The sequence below is a fragment of the Protopterus annectens genome, chromosome 10.part0 (genome assembly GCF_019279795.1).
Source record: "Protopterus annectens isolate FY-2018-M chromosome 10.part0, PAN1.0, whole genome shotgun sequence".
NCBI lineage: Eukaryota > Metazoa > Chordata > Ceratodontiformes > Protopteridae > Protopterus > Protopterus annectens.
The window spans coordinates 1,096,754,738-1,096,780,594 of record NC_056744.1 but is presented as its reverse complement, the minus strand read 5'-3'; the positions used below and the strand labels follow the sequence as shown (position 1 = coordinate 1,096,780,594).

Sequence of the window (25,857 nt, the reverse complement as noted above, 5' to 3'; positions counted from 1 at the left end):
ACTTCAAATAATGTTGACTTATTCAAAGGCCACAGGCTGCAGTATCCCCCAACTATATGTAGTCTGCTCTGGTATCACCCCTTCAGAAGGGCCCAGTGACCTGTGCAGCTCTGTTTTTTCCACCATAGCCAGTCACTGGTTGACAGTAAGTAAAGTAAAAATGGACATCATATCATACTCATTGTCTATATTTTATTATTATTCAGCAGATGAACCTTGTGATGAAACAAGTACAAATTTAGCCATTGCAGAACAAACCAGTGTTCCATCATAGATCAAAGTTTAGTCCTGTAGTTTGGCTTCAGGGTGTTGCTTTAATTACTAAGCAGAAGAGTATTTCCTTTACACATTTCAGGCACTTGTTTACATATATAAATTGTGTTGAGAAAATGCAATGAGACACAAAAACTGCCCCAAGGGTTTAACATACCTCACTCTGTTTCCTCATTGTTTATTAAACATTGCAGCATAACAATTATGTACCTTACTGTGTTTACAGCTAAAACGTATTATAAATATTTCCAATCCTAAAGGGTGAGTTTTCCTTGCTTTGATGAATAAGCAGAGTTGACTGTTTTTTTTTTAAGAAAGATTCTAGAAGACACGAGTTGCTAGTTTAAAATTCCCAGGGCCATATATTGTGTTCTACTGACTGATGCTCATACATTCATAGTACATTAAAATGCCTTACATGCAGGAAGGCAGAAGCCTAGTAGAAATACATCAGACATCTTAACTGCAGTGCACTATATGAATGTTCTAAAAGAAAAAATAAGTACAGTGTTGTTTGTAGTGTGATGAAAACATAAATTCTTTTAAGCCAGAGTTGTGCCTGTTGAAACAGTTATATCAGATTCACCTATCCCTTTTTCATACATACAAACTTAATACTGTCAGAAGTTAGAGCTCTCTTTACCTGACATATATGATTACAGGGTCAGTAATAAGCTTGCAGCCTAATACCCTTTATAAGCTTAATAGCTGATAACCTATGTTGAAACATACATGTAGCCATGTATTTACCAAAATCAATTTTAACAAGTATGAAGGGAATGACATTGTTTTAAGGACAGGTAACACTTGTCTCAGATGTGAGGGAACCACTGAGTGATAAATTTGTCACCTTTGCTACTATTGCTAATGACTATTTTTATGGTTAATTACCTTTATATATTTATTAGCCTTTCCATCAGTATACTCCAGACAGACTGCCTTGAATAGAAGAAGGTCTTTCATGGCCCAGAAAACAGGGCACACTTCACAGAACTTTACATAAGTCAATTGGTAGCCTGGGCAATCCCCAGAGTTGTGCCCCCTCAACTAGAGGACGAGGACCAGACAAAAAATAATCACTGTGTAAGCTTTAAGATAAAATCTTTCAATCCATTGCGGTGCTTAAGTGTCTTACTGTCACTGTGCTCATACCCAATTGCCAACTCTATGATGCCAATTGTACCAATGAATTTGCACCCAGAGCAGTCACCCACTTTGACCCACCCTGACTACATTACTGATGGAATCCCCCATCAGGACTGACATGATACTGAGAGAGGGGCACCTTTTGAAAGTTGAGTAATGTAAGTATTCCCCAGTGCCAAGCCTATCTATCTTCAGAGTGAGGAACATTTGAACTCTCTCCAGCTGAACCAGGTGATTTGCAGAAGGGAGTATTGTACTGTGTGACTGGCCAAATAAGTGAGATGTACAGTGCAACAGTCCTTGAGATACTAGCAGTCTCCTTCAGTATTATATGCTTCTCCTTTCCTTCAGTCTTTTCAGTTGATGTATTCTTTCCATTTTGGCAATCAGTAGGTCACAAGTGGCGTTGCTATCCTGTGATTGCCCCGTGTCCTTCATGGCAGAATCCTCCTTTATTAGTTTTCCTTCATGCCTTCTTTTCAGAAGCTAACATTTTTGTATCAGATATACATTGTGCTCAACCCTTTCTGAAGAACTTTTGTGCCTGAGGGTGCCCTTTCTAAAGAAACCTCCAGTGTCCAAGGGGAGAGAATACTTCTGCCCAGTTTATAATCATCAGCAAGTTTAGTTAGATGAGCATAATTTTATTAAACCATGTATCAGAAAACAAAATGCCAGATACATGGACCAAGACCTAAGCCCTATACCATCCACCTGGTTGTAATTTGTAACATTTGGATAATCTGGAAAGCCAATTATCAATGCAGCAAACTATGTGTGGACTAACATTCAGCTCAGTGAGTTTATATATAGCTCCTTTGTGAGAGAGTGCAGCAAAAGCCTTTTAAGATTAAGGTATTTTATATGTGCATGTAACCCCTCATCTTCAGCAACTGTAACCACCTCAGAAAAGATAACCAGATTTAAGATTTAAAATATTAAGTAAGATATCACTAATGACCCTCTGAATATGTTCTATAATTATTCCCTCCATGATTATACACAGGACACTGGTGAGACTGATGTATTTATTAGGAACATATTTAAATTTGTACATGTGGATAGGAACCCCTTTGTGTGCAGTCTTAGTTTGGAACAAAACATGTGGAGCAGATTTTATTTCATAAGATATGAAGGTGGTTTACTGGATTAAAATTTACAGCAGTGAGGAAACATACTGGAATTTAATCATGACTCAAGGAAGTAGTGTTTTTTTTTTTCTTGCCCAAGAATCCTTCAATGGGATCAGGAAATATGATCTGGCATTACCCTCTTGAGTTTAACAAAATAGTGACTTTACTTGTCAGGTTTGTGAAGATGGAGCTAAAGCTCTTCCCATGGGTATCAATGAGGCCTCATGGTTTGGAACAGAGAATTACATTCCTGGATATTACTGATAAGTTTCTTTGAGTAGCTGTAGAGCACGTTGTTATTTTCTTCCATTTTATTTGTAGGTTTACATGCACAGGAAGCCTTAGTTAGTGTATTGTCCTTATTATCACTTTTCAAGGCTGGGTGATCTTGGTTTTAGTTTAGTTTTAATTATTGAAGTGGGATACCATTCATAAGCCATGAAGAACCTTTTCTTATTGTATGGTTTATTTATCCTAATTTCCACCACAGCGGAATTTTCTTAATACTCCCCTATATTTGTGTCTATGGGGGTGCATAATTTATGATGCTCCTGTCCAAAATGATATACATTTTAATGAAACTACCAATGGTTGACAAATTGAGAGCAGTTAAAATGTGATCCCAGTAATTGCAGCTAACAGTCACTAATAGAAAATCCCTAAATGTGGAGTTATTGCTCATAAAAGAAAATCTTTACACTGAAAATAATATCTAGACTGTTTTCTCATAGCTGTATTTTTTACCAATTTTTCACAACAGTTACAGTTAAACATTAAATTAAACGGAATTAACATAATTGGCTCTATTTACTATTGGAAATGTAACTGTCCCAGTAAGCTGCACTAGATCCAGAGTGACTTGTAATGATTATAATATTCTGAGTGCTAGCTGCTGTAATTCAACAAGATGCTTTTTCCTGTCCTTTTTAGATCATAGCGGAAGGCATTGTAATTACCCCTTACATGCTACTCCAGACAAATGATTACAGGGATTCCTGTTGCTTCACCTTTGTGATACTGTTGAGTGGTCTTACACTAAATACAGTTGTGGATGTAGAAGAAAAACCCATATCAGCCCCACAAGTTCTGAAAAAGGGAAACACATCATACTGAAGAATTTGGAAAATGTTAGGTGCTCCTACAAGATGGCATATGTTTTATTTAGACGTTGGGTATTAAGAAGAGCCTCCCTCACTTCATTACTTGTTTGATGTGTAGGGATACCTATTACATTTTACTATACCTAAAACAGGCAAAAGGGGGCTGCAAATTTTCTATTGAAGATGCATACCTCTGAGGTTAGTGATGAAGTCCATCACCTGCAAAGCAGGGTAGTGAACCACTCTTCTCCATCCATTCAGATATGCACATTGAATCCCCTCTTGATTGACATCAGCAACTGCAAAACCAGTTATTAAAGCCATTTACTTTTAAACTGCATTGGGGTGCCATGTTTTGTGAGAGCAGTATCTTACTCAATATATGAGCCTTTACTACATCAGAAAGGGCCATGGAGAGTGCCACAATGTCTCTCTGTATGCCTCACAAATATAATAAACATTGAACCAGATTTAGAAATAAGTAAGGCAACTTACTTTCATAGTGATAGTACTTAACTTATATCCTCTTAAACAACTTTGGCTTACCATTCTGAGCATCCTCTACACTGTTAGTGAACCAAGATATTTTTGCTGGATCCTCTCATAAAGTGCTCTAATCTACCTCTTCCCTTTCTGAGTTAAATACCAGAAACCTTTACCAACAGCTACACTCAGCTTAGCACTGGAATCTAGTATTATTATACCTAAATAAATTATTAAAAGCTTATTTTCAAAGGCCCGGTAGACTAACAATAGATTGATGTATAACCTCTATTATGACAGAGTATAGAGTAAAGGACTTCAGCCTTTTTCATGAATGTGTCCCTTTCTGTTGTGTATCTAGTTGCTACCTTTTTTTCATTGTTTGTAAATCCATTTATTAAGCTTTGTCTTGCATGGTCATTAAATACTTCTTAAATATTCCTGTTCAAATCACGTCATAAATCAATAAAATATCTCAGGGAATTTGGATCACGGATAGCTAAAATATATCCAAGTCTTATGTGGGCAGTCTTGCACATCCTATCAATAGGCACATCAAAACCTAGGTCAAAGGCCAAAGATGCTATCACTAACTCTTGGCTCCAAAAAGAGCTGTCAAGGACTTTGTGATCTGTACCCAGTAGATGCAGTTTGAATTTTGCAACATACTCTAAAAAGCAAGGTAATTTTTGAATAGCTCCAATGTCTAAGGCTCTCTTACCACTTTACATGAAAAAATTAGTTTTAAATTTATGTTTTAGTACCTGGGTTAATAACTTAGTTTGGTGGAGACAGACAAAACAAAATATTCTAAATCTGAATCGAAAGACAATACTTATCCTGTTTGGGAGTGCAAAATTTAAAATAAGCTATAGAAAACACTCCAAACAAAAGTAATCACAAAATCACCTAGGACTTTAGGACTTTCATCCTTTCAGTCACAGACTTCTTCAGAAATAACAAGAATACCCCAAAGACAATCACATCACATGATAAAGAAGAGCCAGTGGCTGTTTGTCACCGACTCATCTACAATCAAGCTGATTTTATTTTTAAAACACACTTTATATGTATAATATCATTCATTCCAGGAGCAAAGTTTCCCCCTAGTCTTAGTGGGAACTTAAGCTTTTGATCTCCAGCATATTGTTTATGTTCCACTTCACACTGGTTTGTATCACACAGTCAACTACAAAAAAGAGCAATTTTTGAAGCTATCTCATTGAGATGAATGCCTAAAAAAGAGCATTTGTTTTGTCTTTATTCTTATTGGTTAGTGTGTGTTTGTGGATGGTCTTGCCAACATAAAACAAATCAAAGGTTTCACAAAGTGCAACATAAACTACTTGTACACCATTACAGCTGAGATGACATTTTCCCCAGAGATATTATTAAAGTTTTTGATGGCCAAATAAAAAAACTATTTAACATGTTTTACAATATTTATAGAAAATGCAGGGAAATATTCCTAGTTTTTATTGGTGTCATGGCCATTAACATTGTCAAGTGTTCCTTGTCCCTTTCAAAAATGGCCTTTCATTGGCATTCCTTCTGTAAACAAAGCTGGGTCTTATTCCATCATTTCTGGTAGGTCAGGATTACCTACCTAATGAAGTCACTGTAGGTAGGAAGCTGTTCAATCATGTTACTCTCCACAGTGCTGCTCAGGTAGAAAGAAATGTTGGAATAATCAGTGTCCCGACTGATGGTTATTCTGCTCAGCATAGGTATATATTTTGTTTCCCTTTCCTTTTTAACATGCACAAATATTTTAGCATATTTATATCATATTTTCTCTTAATAATTATTTCTTTATCACTACTGACTTTTATAAAAAATAACTTTTCACTTGTAAATCCTAATATGTATATAGACTGACTTTTGACTATATTATGCTTAATGTGTCCAGGATGACAGCTTCTTCCAAGTAGATAACTATTGCTGAAGGTGGATTTCCTGTATATTCTAAAGTTTATTTAATTCTTACTATGATCAACATTGATACTGATATCCAAAAAGTTTATAATGTCCTTGGACCACTCTGCTGAAAGACTCAGATACATTGTGGTATTGTTTAAATATGTATTAAAGTTATTCAGTTTTTTTTCTTCTCCACACCATATGAAAAACAAATGTTCAATATATCTAAAGTATGCCAGAATGTTTAACCACTATAAACTTGGGTAAATATAAATGGTTTCCCATGCATTCGGGAACAAGTTGGATGATTGACGATTAATGTTGTTGTTATACCTGATGCAATTGTTGCATAACATTATATCTTAGTAATAGACAAGTAATATCAGTTTTAATAATGCTTTCAAAATCAGTGTATGTGAGAAAGTCTCTAATAGCCTCAACTTTTTCTTTCTGTGGGTGGACTGTGTATGAATCATTGATGCTTAGTGTAACAAACCAACAATCATTTCCATTTTGCACATATTTAAGCTATTCAAAAAGTTCCAAGAATCTTTGAAATATGATTTGCTTTTTCTTACTTCATTACTAAAATGATTGTCAGAACTGCTAAGAATTCTGTTTTGGAGCTCTTGGCCAACACTACAGGTCTAAAAGGGGTCATCTGTGGATTTGGGTATGTTAGGAATTCCAAAAATGTAGATAAAACCTGATTCTCTACCACAAAAACGTTATACTATGTATACATTCTGTTTACTTGCTTGTATCTGGAAGCTGTTTTATATTGTATTTACTGTTTGTATGTGTTGTACTATTATACTGTGGAGCTTTTCTCCCCGGGCCTCCACTGAAAATGGGTTCTCTTGGCCCAGTGGAATTTCCCAGAAAATAAATGCCAATAAATAATTAAATAATAAATAAATAAATAAATAAATAAATATACAGATCCACAGAAAGCAGGTAAGCTGTTAAGTACAGTATTATGTACTGAATGAAAAGCAAATCCTATTTCTGTTTCACAAAATGTTTTTTAGCACTTTACCTCCATCCTCTACATTTGTCATTTGTTCTTGCTTAGCAGAACTAGACCCAGAATAAATTGCTCTGCAAGACTTTCCAATAAGGAGATTCTCTTTCTTCATTTCATAACATTTAACCTAGTTTATTCCATGAAAGAAGTGTAGAAAATATGCAGCCAAAGCATACAATGTGTGTGATTCTCAAATAATCTGGAAATATATAATTTATTGATAAGTATATTTCTTGGCATTTTAACCTTTCAGAGTTCTGCATTGTCTTAATTTTGCCTGACTGAATTGTTTTATATATTTTCTGTCATTGTCTTCTGTTCTCATCTGTTCTGAAACTGCTTACCCCCTATTTCTGAGGTGGACTTTATAAAACTGGTCTAACAGCTTCTGTGTTAGCTGATTGCTTCAAGGCTTGCTGATTTAAAATAGCTTCTGTTTGTAAATTCTTGCATTCACTGTTGGAAACTCCTGGGTTCTGGCTAGTGTGATTCTCAAACAATCTGGAAATATATCGCTGATTGATAAGTATATTTCTTGGCATTTTAACCTTTTAGAGTTCTGCATTGTCTTAATTTTGCCTGACTGAATTGTTTTATATTTTTTCTGGCATTGTTTTCTGCTCTCATCTGTCCTGAAACTGCTTACCTCCTATTTCTGAGGTGAAGTTTATAAAACTGGTCTAACAGCTTCTGTGTTATCTGATTGCTTCAAGGCTTGCTGATTTAAAAATAGTTTCTGTTTGTAAATTCTTGCATTCACTGTTGGAAACTCCTGGGTTCTGGCTAGTGTAATTCTCAAACTATCTGGAAATATATCGCTGATTGATAAGTATATTTCTTGGCATTTTAACCTTTCAGAGTTCTAATTTTGCCTGACTGAATTGTTTTATACATTGTTTGGCATTGTTTTCTGTTCTCATCTGTCCTGAAACTGCTTACCTCCTATTTCTGAGGTGGAGTTTATAAAACTGGTCTAACAACTTCTGTGTTATCTGATTGCTTCAAGGCTTGCTGATTTAAAAATAGTTTCTCTTTGCAAATTCTTGCATTCACTGTTGGAAACTCCTGGGTTTTGGTTAGTGTGATTCTTAATCTGGAAATATATTGCTGATTGATAGGTATATTTCTTGGCATTTTAACCTTTCAGAGTTCTGCATTGTCTTAATTTTGCCTGACTGAATTGTTTTATATATTTTCTGGCATTGTTTTCTGTTCTCATCTGTCCTGAGACTGTTTACCCCCTATTTCTGAGGTGAACTTTATAAAACTGGTCTAACAGCTTCTGTGTTATCTGATTGCTTCAAGACTTGCTAATTTAAAAATAGTTTCTGTTTGTAAATTCTTGCATTCACTGTTGGAAACTCCTGGGTTCTGGCTAGTGTCATTCTCAAACAATCTGGAAATATATCGCTGATTGATAAGTATATTTCTTGGCATTTTAACCTTTCAGAGTTCTGCATTGTCTTAATTTTGCCTGACTGAATTGTTTTATATATTTTTTGGCATTGTTTTCTGTTCTCATCTGTCCTGAAACTGCTTACCCCCTATTTCTGAGGTGGAGTTTATAAAACTGGTCTAACAACTTCTGTGTTATCTGATTGCTTCAAGGCTTGCTGATTTAAAAATAGTTTCTGTTTGTAAATTCTTGCATTCACTGTTGGAAACTCCTGGGTTCTGGCTAGTGTGATTCTCAAACAATCTGGAAATATATCGCTGATTGATAAGTATATTTCTTGGCATTTTAACCTTTCAGAGTTCTGCATTGTCTTAATTTTACCTGACTGAATTGTTTTATATATTTTCTGGCATTGTTTTCTGTTCTAATCTGTCCTGAAACTGTTTTTTCCCCTGCCCCCCACCCTATTCTTGTGGTGGTGTTGTTATAGTTGGTGGCTTTGCAGTTGCCCGCCCCTGCTATAAATGTGATCAGGGACACCCCTCCCAGTCTGGTGCTCACTCTACTTAATAGAGAGAGAACATATGAGAAGGCCAACCCACTTAGGTTCTTAACCTCTGCTCCTCCTTCCTCTCTTCCTCTCTCCTTGCACTTTACTAGGAAAAAAATTGCACTTTATTTTGCTTTTGCCTCTTCTTAAAAGTACTCAGTTGTATTTTTTATTCTGCTGCATTTATTCCTGCTTGGTAGTAGCCTGATTGAATTGTAACTGTTATCTAAACCTTTCACTTTAAACACTTGGGCTTCAGACCAGTTTTTTTACATTAAGAAGGTTTGTAGTCTCCACTGTTGTGGCAGGACAGGTAGCTTACATCCTTCTACATTGGGAATTGCTGATTGAAAGCTCAGTGTCTGTTATTCTAAAAGTGTATTAGTTCTGGTTTAAGCACTTGGGCTTCAGGCCAGTTATTTTACATTAAGAAGGTTTGTGGTCTGCACTCTTGTGGGAGGAGAGGTTAGATTCTGCCCTTCTGAGCTGGGAATTTCTGGTTGAAGGATTATTCTGGCTGCTTATTTGAACTGTTTCTTTCTAAAATTGGTGCACCTTGTTTGCTGTAGCATAGACTAGATTCAGGCATGCTGAATCTAGCTTTGTTTGTATAACTTGAGCACTAATCCAGGCCATCTTTTTTGGAGAAGGTTCCCCTGCATCCTAGGGGCAGGAGTGTGTAGTTAGAACTTGTCTGATTGAAGACTGCTGGAACAGGGCTCAGTTTTGAGCTTTTTTACTGGTTAATTGGGCAATTTGTTTAAATCAGTTTGCTCATTTTCTATTGTTATATTAAAAAATTGCACTTTATTCATCTGCTTTTACTGTATTTGTGTTTCTTCCTACTTTATTGCATTAATTCTGCTGCATTTATTACTGCTTGTTAGTAGCCTGATTAAATTGTAACTGTTATTCTAAGCCTTTGGTTGAAGCACTTGGGCTTCAGACCAGTTGTTTTACATTAAGATTTGTAGTCTGCACTGTTGTGGCAGGACAGGTAGCTTACATCCTTCTAAGTTGGGAGTTGTTGATTGAAGACTTAGTGTCTGTTATTCTAAGAGTGTATTAGTTCTGGTTTAAGCATTTGGGCTTCGGGCCAGTTATTTTACATTAAGAAGGTGTGGTCTGCACTCTTGTGGGAGGAGAGGGTAGATTCTGCCCTTCTGAGCTGGGAGTTTCTGGTTAAAACTTATTGTGCCTGCTTATTTGAACTGTTTCTTCTTTCTGAAATTGGTACGCCTTTTTTGCTGTAGCATAGACTAAATTCAGACCTGCTGAATCTAGCTTTGTTGAGCACTAATCCAGACCATTTTCTTTTTGGAGAAGGTTCCCCTGCACCCTAGTGGCAGGAGTGTGCAGTTAGAACTTGTCTGATCGAAGAATGGGGCTCAGTTTTTAGCTTTTCATTGGTTAATTTGTTTAAATCAGTTTGCTCATTTGCTACTGTTATATAAAAAAAATACACTTTATGCATTGCCGCTTAGCTAGGGTTAAACTATTCCTTGCGCCATAAAGTCTGCTCTTCAAATTTTCCCTTAGAACTAGCCAGTTTTTTAGTTTTAGCACTCAAATCTGTTTCTTTGAGCTCAGCACTTGTTCAGAACTCATTCTAAGCACTAAATAAGCTACAAATTACTACAGCACTCAACATTCCTCACTTGTCTAGAGGAAAACAGTTTTTAGTACTTAATAAATAAGCACCTATCCAGGTATGTCTAAGGGTCAGCTCCCGGTGTTTTCTCCTGTCTACCTGATGAATCTTGGCATTTTGGGGCAATGCAGCAATTGCCTCATGTACACAGACAACAATCTCCTCCTACCACCCAACACTACAACCTGTGAGAGATGCACTTATATAGTCAAACTGGAAGCAAAGCTCTCTTCACCCAAGACTGGACTAGACAGTCCAGAGGAGAAGGTAAACACTTGCACCACACCACACTCATCACATACTCCCTCAAAACCTACACCACCAAAACACAAACATAGCAACACAAAACACACACCTACATTCGCAGAGGTGCTCAATAAAAATCTGCTCAAGCAACAGAGACCTCCAAAGCAGAAACGCATGCACCCTCCACCCCCCAACCCAAATTACACATAGCCCACAAACTCAGTGTGCCACTCAACCACAGCCCATAAGGCATAACAACATACCCAACTCTCTAGTCATAAGTGACTGTATAGTCAGGCACACTGATGCTCCACTCAGTAGGCTAAACAAGGAGAAAGTTACTGTCAGCTGCCTGTCAGGTGCCAGGATCCCCCACATAATGCATGCACTCAGGTCACTCCAAAACAAGTACGTATATGACTCCGTCATTGTCTGTGTTGGTGTGAATGACCTGAGATGTACCTCCCTGGACTACATGAACAGAGACATGGAGGAGCTCTCCGATCTTGTAGCCCAGGCAGGTATGACGCTAGCCCTGAGTAACATCCTGCCATCACCCAGAATGATACCACAGTACAAGGACAAAATGACTGACTTCAACAATTGGCTAAGCTTCTGGTGTCATTCTAAGGGGATCCAGTGTCTGTCTGCCTGGGATGACATAATCGACAGACCACGATGCTTTGCCAGAGATTCCAGATACTGGCTTAGGCTCTTGCCACCCCTATAGTGCCTATTTTAGGCAAGGTTCAAATGACAAATTCACCACCATAACAGGTACAAGCAAGCAAAATCTGAGGGTAATGCTACTCAATGCTAGAAGTCTAAACCTCAAAATGCATTCACTCGAGGCACTCCTTAAAATGGAGAACATCGGCATCTGTGCAGTGACAGAGACCTGGTTCAAGGCTCCAGAGAGCACCCCTGCATTACCAGGCTATAATTCATACCACACCTTTCGGCCACCTAACCTGGACCAAAACACTAAAGGTGGAGGCGTGTCCATATTCATTAAGGATATCCACACCTCCAGGCTAGTTGCTCAGCATAATGCATCCGAAATTATCCAAGTGCAACTAACTCTGGGCAAGACCGCAATCCAAATTGTAGCTTGCTACAGATCCCCCACCATGCCCCAGGATTACCACTCCTCATTTCTTGATACACTGGAAAATATTAGGGTACAACCCAACACCCTAATAATGGGCGATTTCAACTACCCCACCATTAACTGGGAAAACTACTCATGTACCAACTCTTTTGCTCAACGTTTTCTGGAATTCATAAATTCCAATGCCTTGGATCAACTTATCCACACCCCCACCAGGGGCAGCAATATCCTAGACCTGGTCATTACACAACATGGGCGACCGGTGTTCCACACCAGAGGTCAATTCCTTGTTAGTCAGATCCCTCCACAAGCTAATCAGCCTAGACATCCACATCCCGCCCCCACCTCCCATTAGGGAAACCATCGTAAAAAATTTCTCCAAAGCCAACTTCACGCTTCTTAAGACAGAAGTGGCAAACTTCACAACACCCATGCAGACAGACAATAGAGGTATGACTGCTGAATCCTACACAAATGCACTTTATAAGCACTTACACAAGTGCATGGATCGTGCTATCCCTAACAGAACCAAGATGCTATCCTCCAAAAAAAGGAAGCCAATCTAGTGGTCCCCTGCCATAAACAAATTCTACAACAGAAGAAAGAAACTGTTGCAAAAAAGAGTAAAATCCCATGACTGGAAGAACTCCCTGGTCAGCCTCAGTAAGAAGCTGAGATCCCTCACAAAATCCTCCAAAGCTAGTTATAAAAATAAAATTGCCACTGATTCTAAAGACAACCACAAAGCATTCTATAGCTATGTCAAGAATCTCAATGGCAACACTCAGATCTGCTCTGAGTTACAGCACAATGGCACTAAATATACAGAACCAACTGATATTGCCAACATCCTGGCAGATAGGTTCAGTGCTAACTTTACCCCCCTCGCCCCCTAAAGGGCCCATCTCTATGCCAGAAGAATGCAAAGTTCTTGTAATCATGGCTGCACGGGTAAAAAAACACACTCTCCAAAGCCAAGAACACAGCATCCATAGGACCTGATAACATCCCAGGCTGCATTCTACATGAACTACAAAATGAACTGGCACCCCACCTAAGCACCATGTTCAGTCATAGCCTCACCTCAGGCTTCATGCCCACTGAATGGTGCACAGAGATGGTTATCCCACTCCACAAAGGGGTAACCACCACGGACCCCGAGAACTACCACCCCATTAGCCTAATGAGCCTGGTCTGCAAGGCCATGGAATGTATCATCATGGAACTTATAAGCAAAGTCATTGGTAATCTCCAAACTCTGGACCCCACCCAGTTCGGGTTTGTAAAAGGCAGATCATGTCTCCTAAATCTGATTGACTTCTTTGAAGCAGTCACCAAAGCTGTAGACATGGGTAAGGTGGTTCACACAGCCTATCTAGATCTCGCTAAGGATTTTGACACCATCCCCCACTCTGGAATTATATATAAACTGACTAAACTAGGTATAAATCCCTATGTCACAAGATATGTTGCCAACTGGCTCACTGACAGAACCCACACTGTGAAAGTAGCACTCCAAATCTGACTTCAGACCAGTGACAAGTGGAGTACCACAGGGTTCAGTCCTGGGTCCTCTCCTGTTTGGTATCAACTTTTCTGAAGTACAGACTAACACAGAAGGTCTTTGGCTAATGAAGTCCACAGATGACTGCAAACTAGGAGCCATAATTGAAACTCGTAATGATGTGGACATCGTACAAAAAGGCCTCACTGAGACAGATGCCTTGTGTGAAAGCCATGGCCTCAAGCTCAATGCCAAAAAGTGCATTGTCATCCCCTTTGGTAAAAACTCTGTACCCATGAGTTACCACATAGGTGGTAGTCTACTTAACACCAAAAGTGCGATAAGAGACCTTGGAACACAGGTGGACAGTAGTCTCTCCTTTGACAATCACATTGCCACAGTAGTCAGGAAATCCTTCTACATGGCACACCTCATCACAAAAGGTTTCTCATCCAGGAAAAAAGAAGTCATTGTTCCCCTCTACTCGTCACTCATTAGACCCATTATAGAGAACAACGCCCCTTTTGGTATGTACCTCACAAGAGATCTACAACAACTGGAAAGGCCGCAGAAATACCTCACAAAGAGGATTACTGGCCTCAAACAGATGCCCTATGCAGACCGTCTCAAAAAAACTTCAGCTTTACACCGTCACATATCGCCTACTCAGAGACAATCTCTGCCTAACATACAAAGCTATGTCAAACTCAGAGCTGTTGGACATGCTCCACTTAAACAAATCCCAATCCCTCCAAGCTACATGCTCTAGGAACCTAAACCTTGTCACCACAATAAACAGAACATGCTGGAGCAATAAATTCCTGTCCCAGAGACTTCCCATACTCTGGAACAAACTACCTATCTATATCAAACAAAGCTCCTCATTAGCACTCTTCAAAAAAAAATCTTGATGATTGGATGGGAAATAGGAAATTCACCCCGGGGAATGGGGATCACTTCTGTGGCTCTGCTCGACAGGGACACAGGAAAATAATTTTCTTGGGTGGCGAAAGCCAGGTTACCTTTTTGGCTAGGCTTGTATAGGCCCTAGGGCTGATAGCTTAGTACCTAGCTATGAACTTATGAACCTATATGTTTTACTTAGGGAAAGGACATTTTTTTATCTTTCTACTTTTTGGCCCAGTGTCTGCTGACCATCAACCCCCCCCCCCCCAGTCAGACTCAAACCCACTCATACCCTAGTTGTGGGGATTATGCTCAGATCCACAAGGCTAAGAGGCGACTCATTTGTAGGGGCATAATTTAGCAAGCCATGATGACTTCTTATGCTTTCCTTGACATCACAGTAATGAGGACATTTGTACTTATTTTGACTACCTCCTCACATGGAATAAAGGACATCATACCTCAAAACTGTGAAGATTTTTACAGAATGTCCAGATTTTTGCCTGATATTTTTGGTCCATTTATCATAAAATTATGTTTTTCTGGCAAATTAGTGGCAAATCATTAAAGACCGAAGTTAGAAAATAATGACAGACATTTGAGTTTCAGACTTCATACCATTCAGAAAATTCATGCTGATGCAAAACCTATTATTCTATCAACTTTCTAAGTTTGTAAGAGCAATATTTAGAAATTGTCCATATTGTTGAGCCTTTGTACCACTTTTATTTATGTTTTTGTCCATATTTCTTGCGCTAAGAGTTTGAGAGGTATGTAGGACATGCAACTCCTTCCACCATGCACATGCATGGTCCCATGCTCTTGCTTACCAAAGGCTACTGCCCAATAGTGACTTGGTAAAATGCATGCATGCACCCCCAGGTCGCAGGCCCACCCCTTCCTCCAAATGGTCTAATGCTCTACAGCCTGAGACTGGGCAGCTTTGCCACCCCACCCCCCAAAAAAAAATATTTAGAATTAAATTCCTCCTCTTTTAAATAGAACATGAAGTCTACCAAAATAAGACATTGCACAGAAAAGTCCTATACCCAAGTAGGATCACCATCCAGTGATTGGCTTTTGCCCCATGTCACTATATAGCACCCTACCAGGCATGAAACCCATTCCTGGGTGTTAAGTTAGAACTCACTCTTCCTCCCAGGGGCTAACATGAAACCCACTTACTCATCAGCTGTGAATCTCAAAATCTATAGCTAAAAAATATATAATTTATCATAGTTTTCATTCACAGTGACATACTAGAGGCTTTGGGTCTATATCACAAATCGAAAATACCGGTAATCGAATGGCATTTCACATCGAACTGCCATTCATCAAGGTGTTTATTGTGAGATCTCGGTACAGTGAAGATCGGAAAATTTGCCATTACTCACTGTAGTGCAATCTCAGATTTGGTATATATAATTAGCGGGAGGAGAGTGACTTTGATAAATGGCATTTTCGATATAAATGCCATTTGATTACCGGTCTTTTCGATTTGGTGATATAGACCTGAGGATTTTATTACTCTTTCTTGGGTCCATCTAGACGTTAGCAACAAAAGCTTCCATTATCATTGCATTCATGCCTGAATATACTTACATGTAGGATATGGGGCAAAAGCCTGGTCCAAAATTATTTGTCACTTTTGAACAGATACTAAACAGGACAGCCTCAGCAGTTACATTAATTAGAGAATAAAGACATCTATCTCTGTGATATGAGTAAAGAAACTGAAAGACATTATGAATTTTCAACTCAATTAACAGAGCAGTAACTATTATAAATGTGATTACAGACACTATAGGTTGGTTAAAGAACATTCAAGCTGTATTACCTCAGTGAGTTTTTAAAATCAGAACTCACAAGACATTAACCAACACCCATTTCTTAACCTTTAACATTTCCTAGTAAATAGTTAATGCAGATTTTATATGGTCCAGAAACTGAGCAAACAGTAATGATAAGCAGTAGTACCTTATTGTGCCTTTGCATTGTGTTTATGAACGTTATGATCTTACATGAGATATTTATGAAAATGATTAAAGGTCATGTTACTGCTGCACTGCTGATTTCTTTTTGCACTGATTATTCATGATCATTCATACTGAGAATTCCTAGTGAGTGTTGCACTGTAGATTAATTAGAAAGAAAAGCCACTAATTACAAAATGCCAGTGGACTAATGTGAATGTGCTAATAGTTTCCACAATATAGTTAGGAGGACCAAAATTTGCTTCAGAATGAGATGAATTTTTCTTACACAATTGACGTACAATTTCAGAACCCTGGTAGCAAACACTACACAAATGTACACAAAGCAAATGTGTCACTTTGAAGTGATTAAAGTGAATATCTTGTAATCTTGCAGAAAGTCGTTTTATACTAATACTAATTATGTCAAACAAATTCACAAAAGATGCATCCATAGTGCAGATGGTTTTGCAGCATTTGTATATAAGAAAGTATTTAAGTATAGTTGGAGGAAATGCATTAATTTAAGCTTTTGCACTACGTTTCTTTCCCCCACTTTCATTATAAAATGTAGCAGCATTAAAACTTAGCTTTCAACATTCATTTTTAGGTACCATAAGCTAATTATTTTATAACATGTATTCAAACTTCCAGCAGAATGTTTAGCACTAGGCAGAGATAATAAAACTTAACATTTACAGAATATTCTATCTACCTGTTATAGACTCTTCATCCAATACCAAAGACTAACCCAAACAGCACAAAGATAATTGCCAGCTTACCAAAGACTATAGTTTGATAAGGACCATAATCAAAGTTAGATCAATTTCCTACTCAGTGATGACCTTTTTTAAATCATATATATTAAGTTAGGAATTTTTTTCATTTTTCATGTACCCAAAGTTACAAACACTTCCAGTATGGTCTGTTCAATCTATTTGTGTTGATCAATACCTCTTTATCTGCTTACATTTGGGTTCTGAATTCCTGCAATTTTACTCAAAGTACTATTTTGTTTTCTTTAGCTCAAGCTGTCATGATAATCACTTGCATTGTCTAGACACACAAAAAATGGTCAGTTTAAAAACACTGCTTAAAAATTGGTTCTGCGATGCTGTTTAGCTTAGAAAAAACAGAATGGCAGAAACACTCTTTTAATTCCCTACTGATGCTGAAAAGTAAGTTCAGCTTCAGTATACCACAGAAATTTGTATATGACTATCAGATATGTAGGATTCTATTTGTAGTACAGGAGTGATCATTTACAGCAGTAATACAGTAGATGATCTTTGTGAACATCTGGGTTCAACTAATTAATAAAATATTACAATATATTTCCAATATATGTCTTGTTGTTTTGTATATACCATCCACATACATTTTATTTGGAGGAATTTTACTTTTGAAAAACGTACAGGAACCATTTTTGGTCTTTTTTTTCTTTTTTAATAATTATTGGTTCAGAATAAATAAATGTATTGGATTCAAAAAAGATATACTATACTGATGTCCTTGGATGTAATTTATATGGTTCATATTATCAGAATTTATATGTACAGGTTCCCTACTAAAATGTTGAAACACAAAATCTTAAACATCAAATTCCTGAGACCATAATATCTAAAGACCAAAAGTCTGAAGATGACAATTTCAAACTCCCAAACTTGCCCCCCCTGCAGGATCCATGGTAGCACTTTTTTTCTGGATCTGCAGTGATAGGGAGATTCAATAGTCAACATTTCTTTGGTATTATGGTCTTCAGCATTTTGGTCTTTAGATATTTTGGTCTTGGAATTTTGATGTTCAAGATTTTGTGCTTCAGCATTTTCATAGTAAACTATATATATATATATATATATATATATATATATATATATATATATACATATATATATATATGTGTGTGCATATGTGTGGGCGTGCGTGCACACATGTGTGTGTGTGTGTGTGTGTGTGTGTGTGTGTGTGTGTGTGTGTGTGTGTGTGTGTGTATACACACACACACACACACACACACACACATATGCATGCTCTGTGTTAGGCTTGGAAAATGCTTGTAGCAATTCATACTGAACATCAGGACATTGCTCTTTGTATGTCTCCTCACCTTCCCATGCACCTATATTGAAGAAATAAAAAACTATAATTTTCTCTGTTTCATCTTGTAATCTTAATGAGGAAGTTAGAGACTGAAATAAGTTATAGTACCTTGCTCTGTTACAATAATCATGATAGCAAACCAATATGCTTAAGTAACAGGTTATGCCCTGTTTCTCCTACCAAGCTAAACAATGAACTCAGATATTTAAATAAGGTGTGTTGGTGCAATTTGTTTTTATAATAACTCTACCTGCATAAATAGATATCAAATGTGTAGCACAGAAGTCCATTTCAAATGCCCAAATATATAAAAGAAAGTTCTATGTTAATTTGTTGACAATAAAAATTTTGTTAAATTCTGCATTCTCAAACAATTAAGTCAACCATTTATGTTCGCCTTACTGCAACTGTTTACTTTGCATTGCAATCCACAATCATATCATGACCTTCTGTGTAATTTAAATCTTTACAGTAACATTATCAATTTTCTTTATAGCAAGTGGTCTTTCATAGCCCTTAACAAGTAGGGTATAATTAAAAATGTAACTTGTTTTGATAAAAAACTGACAGATCTTCTATTGCACCATATACTTTAACAAAACATTTAAGTCACTCATAATGTGGAACCAGCAAAGCTAACTCAATAATTGACCATGTTGCTTGCTTTATATTATGGAAGTCTGAGCAAACACTACAAATGATTAAGGGACTTCCCTAAACAAGCAGTCATACCGTAGAAGCATCTAATAACTATGCTGTAGTCACATGGGAATTGGGAAGATTCAGAAGAAGGCAGGGTATTAAATGCTTTGACTATGAGAATGATGAATAAAGAACCTCCTGAATCTCATCTCTTATAAGGCAAAATCTAAGAGTCATCATGGATTTCAGTAGCCAATTTTGACAGCAGGGACTACAGAAAACATTCTATAAAAGGCAATACTTTGATTAAGCCATTTCATGGATAAGACAGCTTCAGTTCCTTGCTGCTAGCTGAAAGACTGAGCTTCATTGCTTGACTAGGTCTCTTATTCAAAGACCTGCATAAAATGAGTGCAAAGTCAGCTCAGCAAGTTTGTGGTTAATGCTTATGTACAATAATACAAGATGGATGGTATGAATGCAATCTCCCAATAATATCTTTAGCACATGGAAAGAGATAAAACTAAGAAGTAAGGCAGGCAGCATATAACTTAATAGAAATAATATGAGTAATCCAAAGTTAAATTTCACTACTGTAATTGATCTTAATAATGTAATGTATTAATTAAATCACCAATTACCATAACACACTGAAAGTCCAGAGTCTGTTTAGCAATCAGGTACCTCAACACTTTTTGCTGGATTGATTATGGTGAAATATACTTCAAAAAATCAAGGTTACAGCCTTGGATATATTTTGGTTAATAATATGGATGGCACTTGGAAAGGGAAAAAAAACTGTAGTAGCGTATACTCTCCATGCAGGAAAGTCCACAATTTGATCAGCATTCTAGTTAAAAGTCTGTCTCTGAAGCAAAGCTGTCATTGTGTGCAAATGTATGAACCTACTAGTCTGTTTTCCTTGTGTAAATACAGCTAAATGGGCATTGTCTTGTCTTTATGCATTGTATATGCCATAGCAACAAAAAGTCTTCATCAAATACAGTTCATGTCTATAGTATCTAAATGTTACTTCTGGTTGTTTGTCCTGTATTGCTTATATAACCTCATTAAACTAACCAAGTCATTGAGCTTGTGTGCTTACTCCCTGTCACATGGTTGTTTCCTCCATTCAGAATGCTGCTCATAAGCAAAATACTGTTAACCTTGGCATGCTGCACTCTGGGAAATTTTCATCAATGCATGCAGGCAGAAGCATGACTTTAAACTTGCACAGTAACTCTCAGCTTGAACACCAAAAGAACCAAACGCTACCTCTTCAGCAAGTAAGTATGGGTTAGCTTGTTCAAGCCTTTTCCAACTTAAGTTAAGCAAGTTCTTGTAGTTTAAAGCTCTTGTTATATTTGTTTGTCTTTGTGTGTTTTGTTATTATGTATTGTAATGTACTGCTTACTTGTATAATATTCAGGATAGAATTTGTTTGCAGTAACTAAGATATAATAGATTATTTCAAGTATCACGCAAAGAAAAGTGTGGAGTACTTTAAAATGAATTCATTTATTAGCTGCTAATTTAAAAAAATGTAAGCAAAGGTGTTTTATATTACTGTAATAATTATATTCAGACTGAACTTTTTAAATGTTTTCTCCTATAAAATGTTCATCTTAATTTATAAATTAAACATAACCATAAAGAACAAGTAAATCCCTGTTGCACAATGAATTTTAAATGTTTCTTTAAAGCTGATAATATTGCTACATTTTGTTTTAAAATATCAGCCTGTATTATTGTGGAATGTTTGCAGATTAGATTTATTTATTTATTTATTTTATTTTTTAAATAGTCAGTTCAAACTGGTATACATTGATTGCAGCTAAGAATGCTAAATCAGAGATTATGCAAAGAAAATTAATTTAAAATTGATGGTTCTTCTTTGAGCACAAATGACTTCCTGAGTATTGTTTCATAAAATATAAAAAACAAACTCATCTAACCTGGAAAAGCTTTTCATTTATCTGTGCAATCACTGTCTCTGTGGTCCAGATTTCTGTAGCTGCTTTGTTATAGCTTGTGCTTCTATATCTTGTTATAAGTGATCCTGAGGTCATGACTCATATAGTGTATGCAGCAAACAAAGCAAACCAATTAAGTATTTTTACAGTATCCATATTTTTCTCATCTCAAGTGCAGTAGTTAATATGCCTTATTATTAGCATTATGTCATTCCATTTCATAGCCACAACACAGAATTACTAAAATGTCTGAAGTGATCACTCAAGGTAACCTAGTGATTCTAAATACAATTATAATGAAATCAAATGTTTTTTGTGTTAATTGTGGGGCTCCTTTTATGAGGGCTGACCCTTGTAGAACTGTTCAACTTTGCATTCTGGCCCTTTTGACCATACTTAGCCTTCAGAAATTCCAAAAGCAGGTTGGATATTCCTACAGTATCTTATTTAGACAGAGTATGGTGCTGTTATCATATGCATTCTCTGGTCACATGTCCAGACTGTTGCCACTGCCTTTAACAAATTCTTAGAGTGCTTCCCTATACACTGTGCATGCATTGAAAATGTTTACAGCTGATCCACCATGATCTTCCTAGGACCTCACTGATGTGCATTTTTATATTGTTTACCCTGCTATCAGCCATTAGTTCCATGAAGCTGACCTCCCCACTTATTCCTGTTCTGTCAGTAGCAGGTCATAGGAGGTCATCATCCAGACAGCCACTGGGGTTTTCTACATCTAATACCAAGTCCTGTCCGCCACTCCCCCGGGATGAGTGAATCAGCCATTCATTTCCATCCTCCCTTGCTACCTCCTCTAGTGGCTAGGTCATGGCTTATTAGCTGTTATGTATAATTTTTTGCTGCAGAAGCAGGTATTTTCTTGCATGCAATTAATATAACCTTGTCTTTCCCTTTGAAAGGATAAAATTAGGATGTTCTAAAAATGATATGTATCGACTCTAACTCTGATTCACAGTTATCACCCAGTGATCAATAAGACAGACTCCGAAGTACTTATTTCCCAACTGCAACATTTAGCAGAATTGCAAATTACATTTGTGATTTAGCTATCTGCTGGCTTAGCATTTATGTATGTATGTATATCTTCATGTATGTATGTATTTGTGTGCATGTATTTAATATATGACAACTAGAACAATGAAATGATACGTATGAACCCATTTCAGATATGTGCAAAAGGCTCTTCATATAGAGTGACAAAATATTGTCATACAAAGTCACAATAACAGACTGTCAGCATCAGTATCATCACAGACACTATACAAAGTATTCCTAACATATGCTAATGAAATTAATTCAACCAGGGGTGGCTCGTGCTATCGGACTGCCGGACTGCAGCCCTCCCACCTAGCAAAAACAAAAGAAAAATCTTTAAAACTAGAAAACAAAAAACAGAAAAAAAAAAAAGCACGAGTCCCAACTCCTCTGCGCATGCGCAGACACATTAGAAGACCTCAGACTGCCTTTATCAGCAGTCCGGATAGCAACAAAAAGGTACCCAGCAATCATTGCTGCAATGCACCCAGGAATCTGTGCCGAACCTATGAGGACTGAGGGGTGAGCTGCTCTCAGGCTTGGCTGCATTCATGGATTACTGTTTCAGGTGTTTGGCTTGGCTGCATTCATGGATTACTGCTTCAAGTGTTTTGGTCGCTGGCTGGATTGTGGGCTTGCTTCGTTCGTGAAATGGGTAGATGTTTGGTCGCTGGCTGTTCAACGGGTAGGACATTTATTTACAGCAGGTAAGTGAAGGCTTTGTAACAGGAATTATACCACTGGACTGTGTGTGTGCGTGTGCGCGTGTGTGTGTGTGTGTGTGTGTGTGTGTGTGTGTGTGTGTGTGTGTGTAATGCCCCAGTTACTATATACTGGTGGCTAGAGAGAACAAATGGTGGTGGGTAGAGATACTCAGGCTTGAACCCTGTACCTTGTATGCAGGTGTTATGGACCTGAATTCCCTACCCACCACCATTTGTAAAAAAATTGCAGATTTTTGCCTCATATTTGATCTGATCTGTTCCTCGTAATATCTGTGGTTTCTAAATGTTGCAATGCTTGATATTTGATGGTGCAGTGGTAGCATTGTTGCTTCACAGCTGCAGGTTCTCAGGTTTGATTCTTGGCTGGGGTGCCTTCTGTATGGGGTCTGCATCTTCTCCCTGTGTTTGTGTGGGTTTGCTTTTGTGTCCTCCCATGTTACAAAGACATGTCTGCATTATTTCTTCCTGGGCCTCTGCTGAAAATTGTTTTTTTTTTTTTGTTCCAAGTCAGATTGTCCTGATTAACAAATGTTAAATAAAATTGACAGGCACTTGAATTTCAGACTTCAGGTTTCTGAATGTTTAATTCCTTACATATTTGATGGTGCAGTGGTAGCATTGTTAGCTCACAGCTATAGGTTTTTTGGTTTGATTCTTGGCTGGGATGCCTTCTGTGTGGAGTCTGCATCTTATCCCTCTGTTTGTGAAGATTTGCTCTGGTGTCCTGCCATTTTACAAAGACATGTGTCTGCAGTATTCTCCCTGGGCCTCTGCTGAAAATAGTTTTTGTTCCGTCAGAAGTAAAATTGACAGGCATTTGAATTTCAGACTTCATATTCTTCAGAAAATACAAAGTAACACAACCTTTTATTCTAGCAATTTTCTAAGTTTATAAGATGAATATTTGAAATTTGTCCTTATTTTTGGGACTGTATTACCCCATTATTGGCTTTGTCCAGGTTTTTTGTGCTAAGGTTGACAGCTATGGCAAGAACTGAATTCACTGAATATGTTTGAGGGCTGTATTCACTCATTACTGGGTTTGTCCAGGTGTTTTGTGCTAAGAGGTTGACAGCAATGGTGAGAAATGAATTCATTAAATGATAGCCATTTAAGTTTCAGTCTTCCTCCCTTTCACAAAGCAGCTGATTTGGCATAGTGGTATGTTGCTCTGACTGTTTTGCACAGGGACCTTGGCAGTAAAATGTATGGTGGTAACACAGCATTTTTCTTTCACAAAGCAGGTGATTTGGCATAGTGGTATGTTGCTCTGACTGTTTTGCACAGGGACATTGGTAGTAAAATGTATGGTGGTAACACAGCATTTTTCTTTCACAAAGCAGGTGATTTGGCATAGTGGTATGTTGCTCTGACTGTTTTGCACAGGGACCTTGGCAGCAAAATGTATGGTGGTAACACAGCATTTTATTCTAGCAACTTTCCAAGATTATACAAGTAATGTTTAATGTGTCCCTGGTTTTTGGCCTTTTGACCCCCCCCCAATAAATTTGGCTTTTTCCAGATTTCTTGTGTTGCGAAGTTGAGATGCAGTTGAGTATTGAGTAGATTTTACAAGGAGCTGAGAGCTGCAGGGGAAGAGAAGTTTAGTGCTGCTTATGCTAAGTCAGCTTACATTATTAATAGCACAACAGGTTGTGTACTTGCTCTTGATACAGAAGGTTGTTGATTTTACTCCCACAAGGGGTGAATGCTGCCGTACTGAAAAAGTTAAGATACTAACTGTGAGCCTGTTGTCAGTTTGCCATCCATTTCCTATTGCAATATTACTAGCTTATCATTTTTAATGTAATATAGGCAATTTATTCCTCAGGGGCATCAGACACTTTATTTTTTGATGAAACCATGAAATATAAAGGTGTTTGCTAGCAGCAACCTCTTCATTAGTTACAGATTTATTTAATGTGGAATTATTTAGATGACTTTTTTACTTCTTCAGAGATTGTGCATATTTACTGATAATGGTGGACTGTAGAATTGTGCATATTTACTGATAATGGTGGACTGTAGAATTGTGCATATTTACTGATAATGGTTGACTGTAGAAGTTTGAGTAGACTTTTATGATGGAAATGTTCTGAACTTGGCAGTTTTGTCATTATGGGTGCATGCATTTTGTTTCATTGTTTACTGGAAAGATGTTCTGAATTGGGCAGTTTTGTCATTATTGGTGCATGCATTTTGTTTCATTGTTTACTGGAAAAATGTTCAAAACAATAGGAAGGTGTATCAAAGAGCACATTATGTTTCATATGCAAGGGGCCTATGATTTGAAAACAGCCCAGAATTAATCTTTATCTGCCACTGGTAAAATGTATTTTCTTTGAATGTGGGTTTCAATGCTGTTTCAATGAATGTGAGTTTCAAGGGCAGAGAAGTTGTAATGCTAAGTTTGTTTAGCAGATGTCTTAGTGTTTGTGCTGTAAAATGCAAAATAAAACTTTCAAATGAAGTCCAAATCATCATAGAAGTAAATCAGTATGCACGTTAGTGTTTATGGTAAATGGAGTGAAATAGCCAAGTAATGGATCATTGGAATGGCTGCAGGGGAAGGCTCCATTCGACCATGATTTTGTGAGGGGGGAAGGGCGGCAAACTTAAAGACAGCCCCAGCTGAACTATACCTCCCAACTGCCCAGATTTTCAAAGAATGAATAGATTTTTGCTTCTTATTTTTGGTTTGTTCCTCATAAAATTTGTGGTTTTCTGGCAAATCATTTAGGAATTAAGTCACTAAATAATGACACACTGAGTTTCAGACTTCATAACCTTCAGAAAAATGCATGCTAAAGTAAAACCTGTTCTATCAACTGTCTCAGTTTATACAAGAGTAATTTTTAGTACTGTTTATATGTTCCCCCAATATATTTGGCCTTGTCCAGATTTATTGCATTAACAGGTTGAGAGGTACATGCAAATAA

At 37.4% G+C, this 25,857-nt stretch overlaps 1 protein-coding gene across 1 annotated transcript in view; it reads left to right on the top strand.

Moving 5' to 3' along the window:
* LOC122813494 (leucine-rich repeat-containing protein 7-like) overlaps positions 1-25,857 on the top strand; it is a 638,320-nt gene that overhangs the window by 277,914 nt on the left and 334,549 nt on the right. The window contains exon 11 of the mRNA XM_044085838.1: positions 20,298-20,447. Within this exon, the coding sequence (XP_043941773.1) occupies positions 20,298-20,447 (150 nt within the window). The remainder of the gene's footprint in view (positions 1-20,297; positions 20,448-25,857) is intronic.